The following is a 23,039-nucleotide window of genomic DNA, read 5'->3' on the forward strand; positions in this document are numbered from 1 at the left end:
AGGTGAATTGCATCTGTGATCGTCTTGGAATCACATTCGAAGCAAATAAAATTGCTTGCTTGAGCCTTTGCAAACTGGATTCCCTTCAGAAGGGCCCATGCCTCCGCCATATCTGCTTGGCATGCTCCAATTGCGTAGGAGAATCCCTTCAACCAATCTCCCTGATCGTTTCTAGCAAGGCCTCCACAGTTCGCCTTATTGGATGTGGGATCATAGCTGCCATCTATGTTTACTTTAATCCAACCTACTGGGGGTTTTGCCTATCTTATAAGCTTCCCATCCTTGTTGGCTGACTGTGAACCGGTTCCCCTAGCACGATCGAAAGCTCTGTTGATCTTAGTCGCTTGCATTTGGATCCAATAGTTCTTCTGTCTATCCTCAATTCTGATCTATATATCCAAGTGTAATTAGACCCTCGAATTAAAAAAATTCAATTAAACCCTTAAATTGATTAAATGTGTGCAATTAACATATCTAATAGGTTACCAAAATGTAATTGGTTAATTTTACTTTCTTAACATACATGGCATTTCATTTATTTTTTTTAAAAGAAAAAACTAAAAGAAATAAGAGTCTACGACGAAGAAACCACTAGATTCTTTGTCAGATTGGACGAAGAAGCCACATGCTTCTATTCTCCATTCAGATTTAGACGGAGAAGCCCGCTGGCTTCTCAACGGAGACGCTATAACTTCTGGTTTTTTTTTTTTTTAAAAAAATAAAATTTATTTGATTATAATATACTTAAGTTTTAAAAATATTAATCGACGTGGCAGGCGACTTGGGGGTAACATGTTATTATAGGTCAAATGGTTTAGTTGAACTATTTTAACAAGTTTAAAGGTTTAATTAGAGGTTTTTAGTTCGAGAGCCTAATTACACTTTGGTATATAGTTGGAGGGTCTATTTGATGACAATTTATATCGTGGACTCACCTAATATCTTAAATGTTTAATACAAATCTATCCAAAAAAAAAAAAAGGCACAATATTAGCACTAACATTCAATATGACATTATTAAAGTTAACTCAAAATCTCATATAATATATATCTATATATAATTTTTATTAAAAAAAAAAAGTCTACAACATTGACACTAAGTCACCAACCTAGCTTGTTACCACCTTTGAAACAAGTATGAAAAAAATAAAATCATAAAATTTGGTCTCCAATGAAAAAGATAATTAAATTGTGTCATTTTGTTTTATTTGTTTTTCTAATTGAGGTAACAAATACTCCCGTATCCGAACGTTTGAGAGTTTTCAATCCCTTGGGCAGTGCAAACTGGACGAATATGATAGTCTATTCCTTTATAAATTGGATATAGGGTTGGTGGCTAGGAATGAGTGTGTTCGGGATAGTCAAGTCTCTATATGTCTTACACGCAGGGGCGGAGCTATAATGGAGCCAGCTGCCCCTTCACCCCTATATAACCCTTGTGTGTGTGTGTGTATATATATATATATATATATATATATATAACTTTCTTTTATATTAATAATGATACGTGTAATTTATAATGTGTTTTATATATATTCGAATTATTTTATTAAATTAATTATGTTTCATATTTTGTTATGAATATTTTTATAAAATTTTGATATGTTTTATTTTTTGCTATATCCAACAATATTTATGGTTATACTTCTTAATTGTTTCATTTTTTTTTCGAACTTTCTCTTTTGTTTTAATGTTTCACCCCCACTGGAAAGAATTTCTGGATCCACCTTGCTTACACGTGCAGGGAAGGGAAGGCGTTCGCCGGTCATATATATATATATAGGTTATGCCAAGTGTCATAAAAAGACTGAAAATATGAAATGACGTGATTGGACTGTTCTTCCGGACTAGGAAGTGTGCTTGAGTGGATTCCAAGGCGAGTGGCTTGCTCTCCGATCACAGTAATAAATTTTTCTGTCTTATCTGGTTGGGACCTGATGAAGAAATAAAAAGTAAATATTTTTGACAAAATCGAGTAACCTAGTCGGGAACTGGTCTAGATTTGGTCGGTGTCGACCGCCTTGGGCCGGGTTTGATACGGTGAACCTAGTCAGGTGCGTATAATCCGTATCACTAACAATTGATTATAACTAACAAGAAAAATGGTATATTTGTGTTGTGGAAGAAAATTTTTGATCTATTCATATCAATCTTTCTCATCAAAACTCAAGATATTTTCATGGATTTTTTTACTTCCATTTCAAACAATCGTATGGCTATGAAGAGTCGACAGTAGATGTCACACAAATACGTGCATTATTACAGTGCCACGTGAATATGAATTGCCTAGCTACTTGGCCAATTCTCCGAAGTTGATATTGCACTAATCCAATTGAACACATGGCAACACCCAATTCGCTGCACAACTGGAATCTGCATTTTGCTAGATTTTTTGAATCCAAGGATATTTGTGGTGTTAGAGATAGCCAACTGGACTTGCATTTTCAATCTATCAAATACTCATCAACCAATGAAATTATAGATTATGATCTTCAAGATAAGGACCTTGGGCGTATTTATATAGGCTGTAATGGAGAGGAGAATGAAACTCAAGCCACAAATTAAACTCTCTTCTTCTTCATCTTCTTCTTACAAACATGGCTGCTTCTACAATGGCTCTTTCTTCCTCTTCTTTTGCCGGAAAGGCTGTGAAGGTCTCGCCTTCCACCCCGGAAATCACCGGAAACGCCAAGTTTACCATGAGGAAGACAGCTGGTAAGCCGAAGCCTGTTTCATCCGGCAGCCCATGGTACGGCCCAGACCGTGTTAAGTACTTGGGTCCATTCTCCGGCGAGCCCCCAAGCTACCTGACCGGAGAGTTCCCCGGCGACTACGGATGGGACACTGCTGGCCTCTCTGCTGACCCAGAGACCTTCGCCAAGAACCGCGAGCTGGAGGTGATCCACTCCAGATGGGCGATGCTGGGAGCCCTTGGATGCGTTTTCCCGGAGCTGTTGTCCCGCAACGGCGTGAAGTTCGGCGAGGCAGTGTGGTTCAAGGCCGGAGCTCAGATCTTCAGCGAGGGAGGTCTTGACTACTTGGGCAACCCAAGCTTGATCCACGCACAGAGCATCTTGGCCATCTGGGCATGCCAAGTTGTGTTGATGGGAGCCGTTGAGGGTTACCGTATTGCCGGCGGACCCCTCGGAGAGATCACCGACCCACTCTACCCCGGTGGCAGCTTCGACCCATTGGGTCTCGCTGACGACCCAGAGGCTTTCGCCGAGCTCAAGGTGAAGGAGCTCAAGAATGGCAGACTTGCCATGTTCTCCATGTTCGGATTCTTCGTTCAGGCCATCGTTACCGGAAAGGGCCCATTGGAGAACCTCGCCGACCACCTTGCCGACCCAGTTAACAACAACGCCTGGGCCTATGCCACAAACTTCGTTCCCGGAAAGTGAATATGAACAGTAGAGTTAGTGCATGTGTTTTTGTGTGATGTGCTGAAGTGGTTTGATCTAATGGATAATATGTGAATTCTTTGCAGCTGCATTTCTTTTTGTTTTAAATTTGTGATTCATTGCTATCATTTCTTTCCTTTGCCTCTAAAGGGGAGTGCTGAAGTTCTACAACTACTCTTCGATGCCTTCACTCATCGCCATAACACGCTATTTATAGTGCTCAAAGGCTTAACCATTATCAATTTTATATATTCGATCTGCCTTATTTTATCTCTGATCTGCAACTTAACATTGGATTGCTACATAGCCGAAAATAGAGTTAAACAACGCAATAATAATTCTTCCTTCAACTCAAGTATGCTGCAATTGACATGTTCTGAAATTTCCTGTTAATTGCATGAAAGATCCGATCCGGTACAGAGAAGTGTGGTTATTTGGGAAATTGACTGAAATGGGCATTGGGAAGTGATTGTGGACAATAATGGGAGGTCAAATTTTTTTTGACAAGAATAGGAAAAACGAGTTTGGGAAATGCGGTTGTGGTCAAAACCGCATTTCCCAAACTCGTTTGGGTCGCAGTCATACTCTACGGACAACCGCATTTGGGAAATGCGGCTGTCGCAAATGCGGCTGTCGTATACACATAGCCGCATTTGAGAAATGCGGCTTTCGTATATCATACGATAGCCGCATTTTCCAAATGCGGCTATGCTATTAGAACGCCGCCGGCCATCGGAGAGGAGCAGACAATCAATGATGAAGGAAGACACACGGAATCGTAAAAGGAAGAGAGGGAAGCGCCGCCAAAAACCCACCGCCTCTCCGCCTCCTAGCGGAGATAATGCTTCTTTTGCTAAGCACAAATCCGGCGATTCATCCTCGGTTTCTGCCTTGCAAAGCAAAACCATCTCTAAACCCAACAAAACTTCATCATTTATCGATAAGGTTCCCTCCTCCCTCCATCTATCTTTCGATAATATGAGGAATTGGTAATTATTGGCGTGATTATGCAGATGAAGGCGAGATTGTCAGGGGGACACTTCCGTATGATTAATGAGAAGCTTTACACATGCTCGTAAGTTTCCTGCTTTTGATGAGGCGATGACTGAACCTAATACGTAACGGTTTATCTCCTGTTTCTAGGCTATTTTAACGAATAGCTTCTTGTTTATGTAACAGCCTAGCATGAAAGTTAAGCCTTGTGCTGAAATTATCTTATGAAAATTTTGTTTTGTGTCCCTTTAATTCAGTGGAGACGAGGCGCTGAACTATTTCAAACAAGATCCGCAGTTGTTTAGTGTGGTAAGTTTGCTTTTTATGTCCAATCTCCGTAAATAAATCCAAAACATGGTGTTTGGTATATGTCTGTACTGAAGGTATATATGTTTTCTCCAGATTGTTGTTCTCATTATAAATGGTAATCTACAAATCACTTCTGAGTACTATGTTTGGTGTGCAGGATTTCTCCAATAAGATGTTTGTACTCCTCTACTTTAAGAAAAAGGTGATAAGATTTACTCGTAAATTATTGATTTGTTTCTTTGTGAAGTGAGTGCCTGTATTTAGTTGTGGTTGGTTCCTTTTGATTGCAGGATAAGCAAAAGTTGCGGGGAAGGGAAATTGATTGGCCTGAGCTCAAGCCTTGCATATACAAGCGTCGTTAAGTTGTCCAAGTTTGCAGTATCAGTCATGTAGAGTTTTCTTGGCGTCGATACTTTTTTGAGTTTCCATGTCTTAGGATCTAGATGTACAACAAATTGACAATATGAGAGTCTTGAAACATTTTAGTAATATTTTTATAGCATCTATATTCTGTATTTTGTTATATTATTGAGAGAAAATCTCTTTGGTTTACATTTAAGCCCCTGGATATGGTGAATTGGTAAACCATACTGAAGTTGTTTCAATGCTATCAGCCAATTTTACCAAACATTACTAAACAATATGAGTCATTTTCCATGTAATCGGTTGCTATCAGCCAATTTACCAAACATTTTTTCAAAAATCAGCTAACGCTATCAACTACTCAAACCCACTAACCCAACCAGCTAACAACTACTTACCAAACACCCCCATGAAAATCCAGAGCTTTCTGTTTTTGGCATATTGCAAGAATTAAGCAACAGTTTCTGGCTTATTGGTTAACCAACCCAGCAGCCCTGATAAACCAGGCATCTTAAATCCTGAAAAATAAAGCAATATAACTGGAACAAAGAAGCTGATGATTCCAGTAGCACTGGCCAAACAAATGGAGAAAGCTTCTGCCACCCTACCTAACCTGAAAAAGACAGTCAAGATCCCTAGGTTAAAAGAAATTGCATATCTTGAAATGCTTAACACATCTTAAAAGTTAAAAGGACTTTGCTGGAAAATTGATGAGGGGCAAACCTCTTCCTGCAGATTGAGGTCAACATTTGGACCAATAAATCATGAGTGATGGAAGTAGTAAGGCTTGAGACAAGGCAACAAATGCTTAGAAGCAAAGCAGGATACATAAGTTCAGCATAATGGAATACTCCTGCAAAAGTTTACACCAAAAACATAAAATGATACTAGAAACAAATTGGATAGATGTGGCCCCATTAACAATATCCCTCCATTGATTAGTAACAAGTACCTTATCCAGTTTCTCCTGAAATCCAGGAGTGCCTTTGCCTGTTTGCCATGTGAACGGATAACCACTCATTGGTAGCTGAGCCAAACCACACTGATCAATAGTCTCTCCAAAACCGCGTAAGAGACTATTCGGGTGTGGATTACCTCCTTTCTTCTCATACTGATACAAGAGATCATTAAAGTCGCCAATCACAATCCAGGGTAGCTCAGATTGTGTCGCCAACAATTTTAATAAGTCCCATGATTCAGTTCTCCTTGTTCGCTCTGGATAGCCATAGTAACAAGTCATCCTCCAATTGGGAAAACCACTTATAGTCACCTCCACACCAATATGTGTCTTTGAGTAACCCAATAATCTTGCAGTATTATTCTTTCTCCAAAGTAGTGATAAACCACCACTACGGCCCGTATTATCAACATAAAAAAAGGCCTTCGTAACCAATCTTGACACGAACACGTTCAGCATGTATTCGCCCCACCTTCGTTTCCATCAGAAATACAAAATCAGGCTTCTTCCTGGACACCATGTCCACAACTACACGAACTGTCCGTGGATTGCCCAAGCCACGACAGTTCCAGCTCAGGATACTCATTGTTGTGGGCGGGTCTGGGAACCATAGCCCGCCTGTAGCAAGTTTTTTGAACTGTCAGCCATGTTAACATCCGTACCAGTCAACGGTTCCCCCCTACTCTCATTCCCGCCATCCTGCCTGCGGCGTTTAGTCAACGCCGTTATTCCATCCTCCTCCTCGGTTTGGTGGTGCACCTGATCATTCATGCTCGGATGTTCCGGCGCCCCACCCGTAGCCCCGGCACGGTGCACCGGCGGGTCGTCAGACGTAAGTAATCAGGGCTCCCCGATTGGCCGTGGGCCTCTCACCTGGCCAGCTCTCATCCAGACACCATAAGGATATTACTCGGGCGTCAAAACCGAGTCCCTACCTTTCAAACAAAATTTGTCCGAATGCCCTAACAGACCACAGAAAAAGCAGAAGGTATGCAACCTTTCATATTTGAAATTCACCCATCCCCATGACTTGTCCCGCCGAATTAACTTCATTCTCCTTTTTAGAGGTCTATCCACAGGCATACAAACCCTAATTCGGTAGAACGCTTTGAGAGGCCCTTCATCTGTCTTTCATCATTCTCCTTTTTAGAGGTCTATCCACAGGCATACAAACCCTAATTCGGTAGAACGCTTTGAGAGGCCCTTCATCTGTCTTTCATCAACCTTTAGGAACTTCCCCATAAAGTTCCATGTCTGTTCAAGCACCGATACAGTATTATAACCAACCGGCAGGTTATAAACCTGCACCCATAGATCAACAGTATCAAGCACTATATCTTCCGGCAACTGACCATCCTTCACCTCCTTACAGATCAGCGTACAATTCTCAAAGGACCACGGCCCCTCATCTAATACTCTCTGGACGTCCGTTTTGTGATGGAACACGAACTGGAAGAGATTCGGTTGAAGCTCTGTGATATGCACTCCTTTAACCGGCTTCCATGCCGAGGCCATGACCTGCCGCATGTACTCAACCTTAATCAACCGCTGCGTCAAGAACCGACCAACTAACGTCCATGAGTCTGCCAATGCTACTGCTCCACCGTCGACCACCGGTGTCCTCATCCTCCAGTACCATGTCCGCCCATCTATCCGACATGCCTGCGATCGAACTTCCGCTTGCTGCCATCATCTGCGCTCACGTCGTCACCTGCTGTGAGTTGTCGACGTTCTGAAATTCGCGTCGTCGTTCCCTGCTTCGTGAAGTCGAAGAAACCCTAGTTTAGGGAGATACTCAGGGAAGCCCTAAACGTGAGAGAGAGAAAATTCTGAGTCTTAACCTATCCTCAAACATAGAGAGGTAGAAGGGTAATTGTACAAAAGATTAAATTTTTATCATGGATGACATCTAATATATTAGCTATCTCTATTTCAAGCATAGCATCTGAACCACATTTAGTGATGAGGGAAGGGTGATTGATGAATATCATACTAGATTAAATGCACAATCTATTGAACCTCTTATTTATGGTGGGGATTGGCTTTGTAACAAATATGTGATAACGAAAAAATAAAAGGTAAGAATCTTATTTCATATTAGATATAAGGGTCAAATAGTCCCATCTAGTATCAACTACTGCTCAATTAACCCTTTACTAAAACAAGATCTAATTGGACACATTTACTTTTAAAACTATGTTCACTTGGTTAATATGTAATTTAAATAAAAATAATTGTTTACTTGGTTTCAATGTTGACTTTTAAACGCATTTAAACCCAAAGAAAATCGTTACACATTCAAACCTAGTGGACTAGAGGAAACTTGGAGAAAATGCCAAGTGAACACAATTTTAAAAGCAAAAACGTTTCCAATTAGATATTATTTTAGTCCAAATGGTTAATTGAGTAGTCATTGATAGTAGATGGACCTATTTGACAATTCTGTGTTTATATTACTATTAGTTAATAATTATGAGCACTTGAACTTGTAATCGACTAGTTATTCATTTTCAACTTATTCGTTCATTTTGTAGGAGGATTCTAAACAGGAAGACATTATGTTGATGCCTTAATTGGTCTTGGTGACTTGGTGTTATTTTAGACATTATTATGAGGTATTGGTTATTCTACATGTTTTATTGAACTTGTGTTGTTGAATTTTTATATTTTAAACTTTGGCTCTGTTTGGCAGAGCTTATTTAGGAGCTTATAGCTTATTTTAAGCTACTAATAAGCTATAAGCTCTGTTTGGTAATGTTCCCAAAATAAGCTCCTAGCTTAAAATAAGAGCGTATTTTAGAACGCTACCTTAGGTAGCGTTTCAAAATAAGCTCCTAGCTTCCTAACTTTTTTTTTTTCCATCTTTATCCTTATTATTTTAAAGAAATGACATAATTTACCCTTTCGAATTAAAAAATTTTTCTCTTCTCCTTTATCCGCAACTTTCACCGCAAATATTATTATTATTATTATTATTATTATTATTATTATTTTTTTTTTTTGAAGAGAGCAGTATTATTTTTTGTGAAGAGATTATTATTATTATTATTATTATTATTATTATTATTATTATTATTATTATTATTATTATTATTATTATTATTATTACTATTATTAGATTTGCAACAATATTGCTACTTCATTATGAGATGCTAGATCATGATTATGCTAATAGTTTTATTTCAAATGTTAAATTTTAATATGTAAACAAACTAATATAAATTTTATGAAAATGTCTTTTTTAGTCTTTTTACATTTATCAGCTTATCAAAAAGCTAATTTTTGGCTCTGTTTGGCAAACCTAGCTGAAAAGCTATAAGTTAGGAGCTGATAGCTGAAAAGGAGCTGAAAGTTGAAAAGCTATAAGCTCGGAGCTGAAAATTGAAGAGCTGTTAAGCTAGCTGTTATGATTGAAAGTGTTTGGTAAAATTAGCTTTTTGATAAGCTGATAAATGTAAAAAGACTAAAAAGGACATCTTTATAAAATTTAAATTAATTTGTTTACATATTAAAATTTAACATTTCGTCTTCCAAAAAAAGTAAACACTTTTTACTACTTCCATAATGAAGTAGCAATATTGTTGCGAATCTCCTTCATCTCCATAGAGGTGTGACTTAAATTTTCTTTGATGGAGGTATTACTACTTGAATTTGAGATATTAGAGGTGTGACTTAAATTTTCGTTGACGGCTCTTGTTCAATTTGAGATTGAAGCCATATTGCTAATTTTAAAATAACATTAATAATTAATAATAATAATAATAATAATAATAATAATAATAATAATAACAACAACAACAACAACAACAATAACAACAACAATAATAATAATAATAATAATAATAAGCTAAAGTTTCAACATAATTGTTTAGCAGGAAACAAGACTAAGGAAGGGATTGACGTGAAAGTTGAGATAGGGGAAGAGAAAGGGTTTTAATTCATAAGGTTAAAACATGTCATTACTTTAAAATAATAAGGGTAAAGATGGAAAAAAAGTTAGGAAGCTAGGAGCTTATTTTGAAACGCTACCTAAAGTAGCGTTCCAAAATAAGCTCTTATTTTAAGCTAGGAGCTTGTTTTGGGAACATTACCAAACAGAGCTTATAGCTTATTAGTAGCTTAAAATAAGCTATAAGCTCCTAGCTTAGCGTTGCCAAACAGAGCCAAATCAAACACTTTCCATCATAACAGCTAGCTTAAAAGCTCTTCAGTTTCAGCTCCGAGCTTATAGCTTTTCAGCTTTCAGCTCCTAGCTTATAGCTTTTTAGCTAGATTTGCCAAACAAAGCCTTTATAAACTTGTGGTTATCGATTAGTTTTCATGTGAAGTATTGAACTAGTTATTGATGTATAAAATAGTGAACATGCAATGTAAAATATCGTCCTCAAGAGATTGGGTGCATGCTATGGTACATTAAATGCGACAACTAAGCACTAGTCATCAAGTTAGGGAGAGTCATCAAGTTAGGAAGCACACAACAAGCTATTATTTGCTTACAGTAAGGAAGATATTGCACAAATCCAATTAAACACATGGCAAGACCCAATTGGGTGCAGCAACTGGTATCTGGTCTTAGCTAGACTTTTTAATCCAAGAATATTTGTGGCGTTAGATATGGCCAATGGACTTGCATTATCAATCTGTCAAAGATTGATGAACCAATAAAATGAAAGATTATGATCCAAAAGTTAATTGGGCATCCATATATGTCGTATATATAGGCTGTACTGTAAAGAAGCATCAAGCCACAAATTAAAGGAGCTATTCACACTTCTTGTAGTTACCACCTTCTTTAGCTTCATTTGTCTTTGCATTTCACTTATAAAGAAGTACAATGGCAGCAGCTACAATGGCTCTCTCTTCCCCTAGTTTCGCCGGAAAGGCAGTGAAGCTCTCGCCCTCCACACCGGAAATCACCGGAAACGCCAAGTTTACCATGAGGAAGACCGCTGGTAAGCCGAAGCCTGTTTCATCCGGCAGCCCATGGTACGGCCCAGACCGTGTTAAGTACTTGGGTCCATTCTCCGGCGAGCCCCCAAGCTACCTGACCGGAGAGTTCCCCGGCGACTACGGATGGGACACTGCTGGCCTCTCTGCTGACCCAGAGACCTTCGCCAAGAACCGCGAGCTGGAGGTGATCCACTCCAGATGGGCGATGCTGGGAGCCCTTGGATGCGTTTTCCCGGAGCTGTTGTCCCGCAACGGCGTGAAGTTCGGCGAGGCAGTGTGGTTCAAGGCCGGAGCTCAGATCTTCAGCGAGGGAGGTCTTGACTACTTGGGCAACCCAAGCTTGATCCACGCACAGAGCATCTTGGCCATCTGGGCATGCCAAGTTGTGTTGATGGGAGCCGTTGAGGGTTACCGTATTGCCGGCGGACCCCTCGGAGAGATCACCGACCCACTCTACCCCGGTGGCAGCTTCGACCCATTGGGTCTCGCTGACGACCCAGAGGCTTTCGCCGAGCTCAAGGTGAAGGAGCTCAAGAATGGCAGACTTGCCATGTTCTCCATGTTCGGATTCTTCGTTCAGGCCATCGTTACCGGAAAGGGCCCATTGGAGAACCTCGCCGACCACCTTGCCGACCCAGTTAACAACAACGCCTGGGCCTATGCCACAAACTTTGTTCCCGGAAAGTGAATATGAGTAGAGAGTTAGTGTGTGATGTATTGAACTGGTTTGATCTAATAGATAATGTGTGAATTCTTTGCTGCTGCATTTCTTATTGCTTTAAATTTGTGGTTCATCAAAATATCACTGTTATGATCTAAGTATCTGTACAGTTGATAAAATTGGTTGAAAACAAATTGGGAGATATCAAAACGAATAATACCCATTTTGAAACTTCTATGTCCAATTGATCCTTGATTGATCCTCGATCATTCACATACAATTGCTTCTATTGATCGCACATCCTCACATCAATTATGTGTCCGCCACTGCTTGATCACTCATACTGCTCCACGCCCTTATCTCTGGACACGGGCACTCACACGCCGTGAGTTCGCCTCTGTTCAGACATAGGCGTGTGCCGACCCTCTGTTGCGGTTTTCAGCTATTTTTTGGGTCTTTTGACCGTGGATAGACCTAGATACGAGCAGAGGCTATTTTTCATTGATTTCTTTATATACTTAATTTTAGCTTATATTAGAATAGATTTGCATTGGAAGTACGTATCTCTAGCTTGTAATATTGGATTGAAGCGGATTTCAACCCGAGAAAATATCATTTTTAGTCCCTTGACTATAATACATGTATCAATTTTAGTCATTGACTATTAAAATTTTATAGTCGAGGGACTAAAAATGCACAAGAGTTGATGTTATGGAGTAAAGGCCGAATATTGGTAAAGGGTGAAAAAGAAATAATTGTACAAGTTGGAAAAATTAGTTTAAAATGGCATATTAAGTGGCTATTTTGTGGTACAATTATCAGTGGGGTCCACTTCCAATTTGGGTCGGGTCAAAGTGGATTCGGATTCTTCGTAATAAGACGAAGAGATTGATATATTGTACGCTCAAAACGGATAATGGGTGAATGAGATATTGATTCTCAAAGTAGACCAATTTGAGTTGGAAAATGAAGGAAAATAGAGGACTTTGTCCCACATTGGTTTGGAAACAAGATTTGCCCCCCTTATATACATGAGCTCTTTTGAAGCTTGTAGAATTGTATAGCATAGAGGCTCTCTCGCGCGAGGGGGGGGGGGGGGGGGTGGGGGGTGCAAATCAAAATCCAACTAGAGCACCTACTCTCGTGCGTGCTGTGGTGCAACCCGAGAGTGCACGAGAGATGTACTCTCGTGCGTGCTGTGGTGCAACCCGAGAGTGCACGAGAGATGTACTCTCGTGCGTGCTGTGGTGCAACCCGAGAGTGCACGAGAGATGTACTCTCGTGTTGCCTGGTCCGTGTGCTCTCGTGTGAACCTGCACCCCAACTGTCTGAAACCCACCGAGAGCACAACTCTCGTGCGTGCTGTGGTGCAACTCGAGAGTGCACTCGGGTTGCACCACAGCACGCACGAGATATGTACTCTCGTGTTGCCTGGTCCGTGTGCTATCGTGTGAACCTGCACTCCAATGGTCTGAAACCCACCGAGAGCACAACTCTCGTGCGTGCTGTGGTGCAACTCGAGAGTGCACTCGGGTTGCACCACAGCACGCACGAGATATGTACTCTCGTGTTGCCTGGTCCGTGTGCTCTCGTGTGAACCTGCACTCCAACGGTCTGAAACCCGAAAGTTCAGCCTGTTGTACAGATTAAACTCATCTGTTACGGAATTAATACTGTTTTAATTCCAATTTTAAATTCTGAGTTTAATCCTACTTAGTGGGTGACCGTTACAGGTGTTACACAATTGGTTTAATACCAATTAAAGGCCATGTTGAATGCTATCCCTTCCAACAGCCCTATATAAAGAGAGGTAGGGCAGAAGCATTTTACACAATACAGAAAACGAAAGGAATTCCAGTAGCTTTCAGCCTCTCAAAACTCTGCTTCTACTCTCTTACTCTCTTCTTTACCAACTTGTGTTCACTGCTTTGCTTTGTTTGCCGGGTTCCTTGTTTAGGTATTTAAACAAGGAATCGTAGCACGTTTTATCCTGGGAAACCTAGGCTACAATGCTCCTAGCACTTGTGGGAGGTAGCAAATAAGGTTTTAAGGAAAAGAACTTCGTGTTCAAACTCGTGCTAAACCTATATCCAAACACTCCACTTTTTCCTTCCCAGATTTTCTATTTTCCCATATAATATTAATCTTTTCGTAGGATTATTATTTTTGGGATTTTTCAACCTTATTACCCAACACAAGACTCAGAAGATCGGAGATCGTAAGACGTGGAACCCTTAGTGTTGGTGATTGAACTTAGTCAAAGATTAGAATAATTTGAGAAGGAGTTCAATTGCCTTTTCTTTGTGTCGAGCACCTTACTAGATCAGAGTAGTTGAATGAAGGAGGATGGTTATGTTAAAGGCGGTGGTTGATCACTCATGCTCTCTAACTGAGCTCAAATTAGGATGGTTAGGTTCTAAAATGTCGGAAGACGATTAGTTAAATACTTTCGAGGTGGGGGGAGGGGGTGGAGATGAAACTAAAAACTAAGAATACTAGCTAATTACAAGGGATGGAAAAAACAATAATAAATAAAATAGTAGCAACAATAATGGATCACTAAGTTAATTGGTTAAATTAGTTGGCTCGGTTGATGAAATTTGAAGCAAGCAATAATAAATAAAATAGTAGCAACAATAATGGATCACTAAGTTAATTGGTTAAATTAGTTGGCTCGGTTGATGAAATTTGAAGCTTGTGGTGTAGTTGGTGGTGTCACCGGCATCTCCCCCGCCCCCTTTACCATTAACTTCCCCCAAAAAAAGCTCAAAATAAATATCCAAATGGGGATGCTTTAAATTTAAAATCTACTGTCAAAGAACATGCAAAATTGGTAGATGATTCTGAGGCAAGACAAAACTAAATTTAGAAGTTAGTTCTTCTATTTTATTTCTTACAAGTAAAATTAAATTTATTAACGAAAAAATTATAAATAAATCAATAAAATTCATTCGTATTTAATTTGAATGTAAATATGATAGGTAAAAATATAATACAAAGAATATAAGACAAAATCATGAATCTACTTTTTAATTAATTTTATTCTAAAGACTCTTTAATGATTTGGTCAAATGGATGAGAATATAGATTGTGTTGTATTCAATCATAATGTCTGAGAGTACAGAGAGCGAATATATAGATATTAGATAGAATCCTAGTCTAACACGAATAATATAGTCCTAGTCTAATATGGATAACATAGTCCTAGTCTAATATGGATAACATAGTCCTAGTCTAATATGGATAACATAGTCTTAATACTCCCCCTCAAGCACAAGGTTGGCTAGCCAAAACATTGAGCTTGTCACGGAGAGAATTAAAACGAATAGACGAAAGAGACTTGGTGAAGATATCTGCTAGTTGATCCTTGGTTGAAATAAAGTGCACCTCTAATTCCTTTTTGGCTACTTTATCGCGAACAAAATGATAATCAATCTCAATGTGCTTTGTGCGGGCATGAAACACTGGATTGGCACATAAGTAAGTAGCTCCCAAATTATCACACCAGAGTCAAGGAGGAGACGCAGGTGGGATGCCGATCTCGTGTAGCAGAGAAACAAGCCATGTCACCTCAGCAGATACATCAGCCAGACCCTTGTATTCTGCTTCAGTTGAAGAACGTGCTACTGTCCGTTGCTTCTGACAAACCGAAGATATAAGATTACTCCCCAAGAACACAGCAAAACCACTAGTAGACTTGCGATCATTCGGATCGCCAGCCCAATCTGAGTCAGAATAGGCGTGAATATCCATCGACGCAGACCAAAATGCAGGGTGCCTTTGACATATCGTAGGACTCTTTTTAGAGAGGCCCAGTCCGTAGTAGTGGGGGCATGCATATGTGACACAAGAGATTAATAGCATAAGACAGATCAGGACGAGTTACCGTAAGATATTGGAGAGCACCAGCAAGACTTCTGTATTGTGTTGGATCGGCATAGGGAGTGGCAACATCGTCGACGGTTTTTACGGTAGAGACAGGCGTGACCACTGGCTTACAGTCCACCATGCCTGCACGTTTGAGAATATCCTTCATGTACCGTTGTTGAGATAAAAGCATACCACCAGATAACGGGACAGTTTCAATTCCCAAAAAGAAAGAAGGCACACCCATATCACGAACTTTAAACTCAAGTGCCAATTTATTAATAAGAGCAGTAACACGGTCTGAGTCAGACCCCATAATCAAAATGTCATCAACATACACCAAGAAATAAAGACGAACATTATCACGAGAATAGATAAAAAGAGACACATTAGTCTTTGAAGGCGCAAAGCCCACAGAGACTAGAAAATCATGTAGCCTTGTGAACCATGCACGTGGAGCCTGTTTGAGACCATAGAGAGATTTTTTAAGCAAACACACATGATCAGGTAATGACTGATCCTCATAACCAGGTGGCTGGCGCATGTAAACAGTCTCAGCTAGCTCGCCATTCAAAAAAGCATTGTGAATATCCAACTGGCGAATAGACCACCCACGCGATACGGCTAAAGATAAGAGAAGACGTACCGTAGTGGGTTTAACCACAGGACTAAATGTCTCAAAAAAGTCCTCTCCAGCAACCTGATTAAAACCCTTGGCCACCAATCGTGCTTTATGACGTTCTATTGAACCATCGGCCTTTCGTTTGGTTCTGAAAACCCACTTGCAACCAACAACATTCATACCTGGTTGAGAAGGAACAAGACGCCATGTATGATTATGAACCAAGGCATTGAACTCTGCGTCCATTGCATCACGCCACTCAGGAAACTTGACCGCCTAAGAGTAACAGGTAGGCTCAAACACCACGGTGGATGTAGTGGTTGGTTAAGGCAACATGTTGATGCGGACCCGAGCTACGAGTGTTCATGCCATGCGATCGAGGAGGCGGAGTGGATCGCCGAGGACGCCCGCGCGATCTGCCGCGCTGCTCAACCTGCTGGTCCGAGACAATCCGCTCACTCGATGCGGACTGCTCGTGACCAGCACCGTCACCATGGCCAGAAGCCAACACGGGCTCATCAATCTGCCGAGTGCCATCAACAAAGGTGGCCGAGACATCATTCCCTCGGCTCGTCACAACCGGTGCGGTGGCCCATGGTTCGGACCGTGGCTTAGGAACCTGCGAGGCAATAGGAGAAACAAAAGGAAACACAACCTCATCGAACCGCACGTGGCGACAGATAAAGACTTTGTTAGTGTTAGTATCTAAACAACGATAGCCACGATAAGACGGGGGGTAACCCAGAAAGACACACGAAGATGAAAGAAAGCACAAAAACAACCAAATACCCGCAAGTAAGAGTAGGATGGGGGAGAACGATGCAAACGAAAGTGTGGTGACTCATCAGACAAAACACGAGTGGGTATTTTATTTATAAGATAGACAGCAGTCTCAAAAGCATAGTCCCAGAAACGAGACGGAACAAATGCTTGAGCCATTAAGGACAGTCCTGTCTCAATAACATGACGATGCCTGCGCTCCACCCGTCCATTCTGTTCATGAGTATAGGCACAAGATTCCCTGTGACGAATACCTAGAGAAGAAAGGGTGGAACCAAGCTTCTTATCCATATTAGGACTAGGACTATATTACTCATATTAGACTAGGATTCTATCTAGCATCTCTATATATTCGCTCCCTGTACTCTTAGACATTATCATTGAATACAGAAAATATATTCTCATATGGTATCAGCTAGGTTTTTCCATGGAAAATATCGGTGTTAATGACGGCTCTGTTCTTGGTTCCTCTGAACGGACTGTTACCGAGATTCCTACGATGCCTGCGAGTGGTAGCCTCACATCGGCTCATCACTTTGTTTCGTTAAAGTTGACCTCCCAGAATTATCTATTCTGGCAGACTCAGATGCTTCTGTTTCTTGAAGGCCAAGGGCTTTTAGGGTTTATTGATGGTTCTACACCCTTTCTGACGGCATCACCGGACAGCGCCCCGGCGGTGGTTTCCGATCTCTCGACACGGCAGCTCGTGTGGCGTCGGCAAGACAAAGCCATCCTCTCCATGCTCATCTCCTCTTTATCCGAGGAGACTCTTCGCTTCGCCGTCGGCAAGGGCACCTCGCGGCAACTTTGGCAGGTAATCGAACAAACCCTAGGTTCGTCTACCCGCTCTCGTGCACTCCGACTTCTCGACGAACTTCAGGGGCTCCGTCAAGGTGATTCGTCCATATCTGATTACCTTGGTCGTGCCCAGATGTTGATTGATGAATTGGCTCTCGCTGGTCGTCATGTTGAGTTGGATGATAAGAACTTATACATGTTTCGCGGTTTACGCCCGGAGTTCCGACCATTGGTGGCAATCCTAGCTCGCAGTGCTCCCGTTCCTCTGCCGGAAGTTGCAAATTTTCTTTTTTCGCAGGAGTGGATCTGTTCGGATGACGGCGCGGCTCTCGACGCATCGACAGCCTTGGCCGTGAGCCGTGGAGGACACGGTGGTCGCGGTGGCAGTCCGCAAAATCGAGGAGGTGGCGGCCGCGGTGGCCGTGGCCGGGGGCGGTCCAACTCGGGCCCTCGGTGTCAACTTTGCAACAAGCAAGGGCATATAGCTACGACATGTTGGCATCGTTTCACTCCAGATCCGGATCCTCAGGCGAATGTCACTGTTTCTAGTGTTGAAGGTTCTCTGGATGACTCTCATCAGTGGTTTCCCGACACTGGGGCCACAAATCATGCTACTCCTGATCCCACCTTATTGACGTCCTCTACTACGTATGATGGTCCGGAGACACTTCGGGTCGGCAAAGGTACAGGTTTGCCTATTGTTACTGTTGGTTCTACTTCGTTAGCCATTGATTCTAGGTCGTTTCGTATGTCTGATGTCTTGCATGTTCTTGGTTTATCTTCTTCGTTATTATCTGTTCAGCATTTTGCTAAAGAAAATAATGTATTTTTTTAGTTTCACCCTTCGTGTTTCTTTGTGAAGGACATTACAACCAGGAACACTCTGTTTAAGGGGCATGCGTCTGGGGGTTTATATGCCTGGCCTGCCTCGCATCCGGCTCCCGCTGCTTTTGTTGCTGCACGATCATCTTTCGTTTGGCATATGTGGCTTGGGCATCCACACTCTCGGGTCTTGCGTCAAATTTTAGGCTCGTCTAGTCTTAGTTCTTTTAATCCAGTGATCTGCCTAACATTTGTTCCTCTTGTCAATTGGGCAAGTCGTCTCGTTTTCCTTTATCGCGTGTTGAATCTACTAGTTCGCATCCTTTAGACTTAATATATTAGGATATTTGGGGCCCTGCGCCGATACTTTCTTCAAATGACTTTAAATATTTTGTATTATTTGTGGATGATTACACTCGTTACATGTGGTATTATCCTATGCGGGCTAAGTCTGATTTGTATGCGATATTTGATAAGTTTCGGTCACTTGTTGAACGTTCATTCTCTCGTAAAATTCTATCTTTTCAGTCTGATTTAGGGGGAGAATATAAAAAGTTTGGTTCGACTCTCGCGTCGTTGGGTATTCGTCACAGGCAGTCTTGTGCGTATACTCAGGAACAAAATGGCAGAGTAGAATGCAAGCATCGCCATGTTGTCTAAACAGGACTAGCGCTAATGGCCCAGTCCTTTGTTCCGTCTCGTGTGCCTTCGAAACTGCTGTGTATCTCATTAATAAAATGCTCACTCGTGTCTTATCTAATAAATCTCCTCATTATTTCTTGCATCGGTCTCCTCTCTCTTATTCATACTTGCGTGTTTTCGTGTGCCTATGTTTTCCTAACCTGCGTCCCTATAATCGCAACAAACTACAGTTTCGGTCGTCTCCTTGTGTCTTTTTAGGATATCCCCATCTTTTCGTGGCTATCGTTGTTTAGACACTAACACTAACAAGGTTTTTATCTGTCGCCATGTGCGATTCGATGAGACTGTCTTTCCTTTTGTTGCTTCTGTTGACTCCCAGGTACCCGCACCACGTCCGGAGCCATAGGGTGTTGCGCCGGTTGTGTCTCGTGGTAAGCCGAGTACTGTCTCGGTCTTTGATCAACCTGCCGTGCCCGTAGCCAGGTCCGACCAGCACCGCGATCAGCCCACCTCTGCCGAGCCGTCCGTGACCGAGTCCGAGCGGACAGTCACGGACCAGCTACCTGCTCGGCCGAGAGGTCGATCTCGTCCCGTTATCTCACCCGTTCAGTCTCATGGGATGAATACACGGAGCTCGGGGCCGCATGATCATGTTGCTCTATCCACTGATGTCACTACTGAGCCTACATGTTTTACTCAAGCGGTCAAATTTGCCGAATGGTGGGATGCAATGGATTTGGAATTTAATGCCTTGGTGCACAACAATACATGGCGGCTCGTTCCTTTTAAATCAGGTATGAATGTGGTTGGTTGCAAGTGGGTGTTTAGAACCAAGAGAAAAACTGATGGTTCGGTTGAGCGTTACAAGGCTCGATTAGTTGCCAAGGGATTCAATCAGGTTGCCGATGAGGGTTTCTTTGAGACTTTTAGTCCCGTGGTTAAACCGACTACGGTACGACTTCTCTTATCGTTAGCTATTTCTCGTGGATGGACTATTCGACAGTTAGACATTCACAATGCTTTCCTAAATGGCAATCTTGCTGAGACGGTTTATATGCGCCAGCCCCCTGGCTATGAAGACAAAATAATGCCCGGGCACGTTTGTCTCCTTCAACGTTCTTTGTATGGGCTTAAGCAAGCTCCCCGCGCTTGGTTCACGCGTTTGCATGATTTTTTGGTTTCTGTTGGTTTCTCACCTTCCAAAATTGATGTACCTTTATTTATATATTCACGTGACAATACTCGTCTATATTTTCTGGTTTATGTGGATGATATTTTAGTCATGGGTTCTGATTCGGCTCTTATGACTGATCTTATTGGCAAGCTGGCTCTTGAATTTAAAGTTCGTGATATGGGAGTGCCTTCGTTTTTTCTGGGTATTAAGACTGTTCCGTTGTCTGGTGGCATGCTTCTGTCTCAATAACGGTACATGAAGGATATTTTAAAACGAGCAGGTGTGGTTGATTGCAAACTCGTGGCCACTCTGGTTTCAACCGCGAAGGCCGAGACCGGTGCCGTGGTGCCATATGCTGATCCCACTCAGTATCGTAGCTTTGCAGGTGCTCTGCAATATCTTACGGTAAATCGTCCTGATCTTTCCTATGCAGTCAATCGTTTGTGTCAGCACATGCACTCTCCCTCTACTGCGGATTGGGCGGCTCTCAAGAGGGTGTTACGGTATGTAAATGGGACACTACATCTCGGTCTTAAAATTACTCCTTCTTCCTCTCTGTATATTCATGCATATTCTGATTCGGATTGGTCTGGCAATCCTGATGATCGAAAATCTACTAGTGGTTTTGCTGTGTTTTTGGGGACCAATCTTGTCTCATGGGTTTGTCGAAAGCAGCGTACTGTGGCTTGTTCCTCCATTGAGGCTGAATACAAAGGACTTGCTGATGTTTCTTCAGAGGTTACTTGGCTTGTCTCTCTGATGAAGGAACTCGGGTTTGCGCCACCTTCTGCGCCCAAACTCTAGTGTGATAATCTAGGAGCTACTTATCTATGTGCTAATTCGGTGTTTCATGCTCGCACCATGCACATCGAGATCGACTACCACTTTGTTCGTGATAAAGTAGCAAAGAAGGAATTACAAGTCAATTTTATTTCTACTAAGGATATGATCAGATAACAGATATTTTTACTAAGTTTCTTTCGTTTGTATGTTTTAATTTACTCCGTTCCAAGCTCAATGTTTTGGCTAACCAAACTTGTGCTTGAGGGGGAGTATTAGGACTCTAATATCCATATTAGACTAGGACTATATTATTCGTATTAGACTAGGATTCTATCTAGCATCTCTATATATTCGCTCCATGTACTCTCAAACATTATCATTGAATACAGAAAATATATTCTCATACCGAAACCTTTACAAATTTGACACGATTCTGTCGCCGCCGAACAAGTGCTCATTTTAATTATGGAATCACATCAACCAACAATTGTAATTAGTGACACTCTTAAGCGCTAAACCCTAACTCCATGAGAGAAAACTTGGAAACTGATACCAGATGAGAATATAGATTGTGTTGTATTCAATCATAATGTCTGAGAGTACAGAGAGCGAATATATAGATACTAGATAGTATCCTAGTTGAATAATATAGTCCTAGTCTAATATGTATAACATAGTCCTAGTCTAATATGGATAACATAGTCCTAATAAAATGTACCCAAGACTGACACTGGTTGAATAATCTTGCACACCACCTGAGTATCTATTTCCATTCTGCTATATCCATTGACAATATTTCCATTGGGCTGAACTGCATATCATAGTTCAGAAGAATCTCTTTTTCATTGTCATGTTTGTCACCCAGGATGAAATTCACATACGTCATGACCAGTTTTATCGTTTCACGCTTTATGAAAAAGAACTCGCCAAGTAAACGAGAGGAAGAAACTCGTCAAAAAAACGAGAGGAAAAACACAGAAACTCTCAAACAAAATTAACCAGTAAAGCAAAGCAAACGAAAACAACAATGCGAAAATAAGGGAGTAAACGACCGGTAGCGGTGGAGATGGAGGGTGGGACAAGGCATACCCGGTGGCGAAGGTGGAGAATGAAAGAGAAGACGGTGAAGACAGAGAAGACAATGAAAGCGGACGTTGTCTGTAGTGGAGATGGTGGTAGGGGAAGACGATCGGACGCCGCCTCCGATCCACTTGCTTCACGGAGGCGGCGACCGTGTAAAAATTTGAGTGGTCGAAAACCAAAGAGAAGAGAGAATTGGAGAAACCCTAAAGAGAATTAGAGAAACCCTTATTCTAAAGACACTTATTTAGGAGCTTATAGCTTATTTTAAGCTACTAATAAGGTATAAGCTCGATTTGGTAATGTTCCCAAAATAAATTAGTAGTTTAAAATAAGAGCTTATTTTGAAATGCTACCTTAGGTAGCATTTAAAAAATAAGCTAGTAGCTTCCTAACACATTTTTCTATCTTTTATCCTTATTATTTTAAATAAATGACATCTTTTACCCATCCCAATTAAAACCATTTTGACATTTTCTCTTCTCCTGTATTTTTATTCATCCTCTTCCGCAACTCTTCATCGCCCAGCAACTCCTTAAAGGTCCAACTCCAATCGTCCATTCATAAGTCCATTGCTACTTCATTATGATATGCTAGATCATATGCTACTCCAATCGTCCATTCATAATTTCAAAATGTTAAATTTTAATACATAAACAAGCCTATTTAAATTTTATGAAGATGTTCTTTTTAGTCTTTTTACTTTTATCAACTTATCAAAAAAACTAATTTACCAAACGCTTTTAAACCGAACTAGTATTTTCACTCGTGTGATGCATGGAATTTATTTGTTATAATATATTAAAAATATTTGGGTCGTTATACAATTATTTAAA

General features: G+C 41.2%; 4 protein-coding genes and 1 long non-coding RNA gene across 5 annotated transcripts; all 5 read left to right on the forward strand.

The window, feature by feature from the left end:
* The first annotated feature begins 2,532 nt into the window (after positions 1-2,532).
* Positions 2,533-3,492, forward strand: LOC109183688 (chlorophyll a-b binding protein of LHCII type 1-like). Its single transcript, XM_019333745.1, has one exon. It carries the CDS (start codon positions 2,598-2,600, stop codon positions 3,399-3,401), a length of 804 nt encoding a protein of 267 aa, XP_019189290.1. The 5' UTR covers positions 2,533-2,597; the 3' UTR covers positions 3,402-3,492.
* Positions 3,493-4,094: 602 nt separating this feature from the next.
* Positions 4,095-11,770, forward strand: LOC109183689 (ribosomal RNA-processing protein 8-like). The gene is made up of 4 exons (XM_019333746.1): positions 4,095-4,346; positions 4,415-4,476; positions 4,652-4,703; positions 11,677-11,770. The coding sequence occupies exons 1-4, from the start codon at positions 4,110-4,112 to the stop codon at positions 11,722-11,724; spliced, it is 399 nt and encodes a 132-aa protein (XP_019189291.1). The 5' UTR covers positions 4,095-4,109; the 3' UTR covers positions 11,725-11,770.
* On the forward strand, positions 4,750-5,207 carry LOC109183690. The gene is made up of 3 exons (XR_002054597.1): positions 4,750-4,777; positions 4,861-4,905; positions 4,994-5,207. It is a non-coding gene; the product is annotated as an uncharacterized LOC109183690 (long non-coding RNA).
* LOC109183687 (chlorophyll a-b binding protein of LHCII type 1-like) lies at positions 10,769-11,770 on the forward strand. Its single transcript, XM_019333744.1, has one exon. It carries the CDS (start codon positions 10,859-10,861, stop codon positions 11,660-11,662), a length of 804 nt encoding a protein of 267 aa, XP_019189289.1. The 5' UTR covers positions 10,769-10,858; the 3' UTR covers positions 11,663-11,770.
* A 5,561-nt stretch (positions 11,771-17,331) lies between these two features.
* On the forward strand, positions 17,332-20,589 carry LOC109183636. Its single transcript, XM_019333702.1, has 2 exons — positions 17,332-18,448; positions 20,447-20,589. Exons 1-2 carry the CDS (start codon positions 17,332-17,334, stop codon positions 20,587-20,589), a joined length of 1,260 nt encoding a protein of 419 aa, XP_019189247.1.
* The last annotated feature ends 2,450 nt before the right edge of the window (positions 20,590-23,039 follow it).

The sequence above is a fragment of the Ipomoea nil genome, unplaced genomic scaffold (genome assembly GCF_001879475.1).
Source record: "Ipomoea nil cultivar Tokyo-kokei standard unplaced genomic scaffold, Asagao_1.1 scaffold1149, whole genome shotgun sequence".
Taxonomy (NCBI): domain Eukaryota; kingdom Viridiplantae; phylum Streptophyta; class Magnoliopsida; order Solanales; family Convolvulaceae; genus Ipomoea; species Ipomoea nil.

Excerpts from the sequence above, each read along its gene's own strand:
- LOC109183688 (XM_019333745.1), top strand. The coding sequence starts at position 2,598 with ATGGCTGCTTCTACAATGGCTCTTTCTTCCTCTTCTTTTGCCGGAAAG.
- LOC109183689 (XM_019333746.1), top strand. The coding sequence starts at position 4,110 with ATGCTATTAGAACGCCGCCGGCCATCGGAGAGGAGCAGACAATCAATG. Across the intron at positions 4,347-4,414 it reads CTTCATCATTTATCGATAAG|ATGAAGGCGAGATTGTCAGG; the intron begins GTTCCCTCCTCC and ends GTGATTATGCAG. Across the intron at positions 4,704-11,676 it reads ATCCGCAGTTGTTTAGTGTG|TTAGTGTGTGATGTATTGAA; the intron begins GTAAGTTTGCTT and ends ATGAGTAGAGAG.
- LOC109183636 (XM_019333702.1), top strand. The coding sequence starts at position 17,332 with ATGGAAAATATCGGTGTTAATGACGGCTCTGTTCTTGGTTCCTCTGAA. Across the intron at positions 18,449-20,446 it reads CATTGATTCTAGGTCGTTTC|TCATGGGTTCTGATTCGGCT; the intron begins GTATGTCTGATG and ends ATGATATTTTAG.
- LOC109183687 (XM_019333744.1), top strand. The coding sequence starts at position 10,859 with ATGGCAGCAGCTACAATGGCTCTCTCTTCCCCTAGTTTCGCCGGAAAG.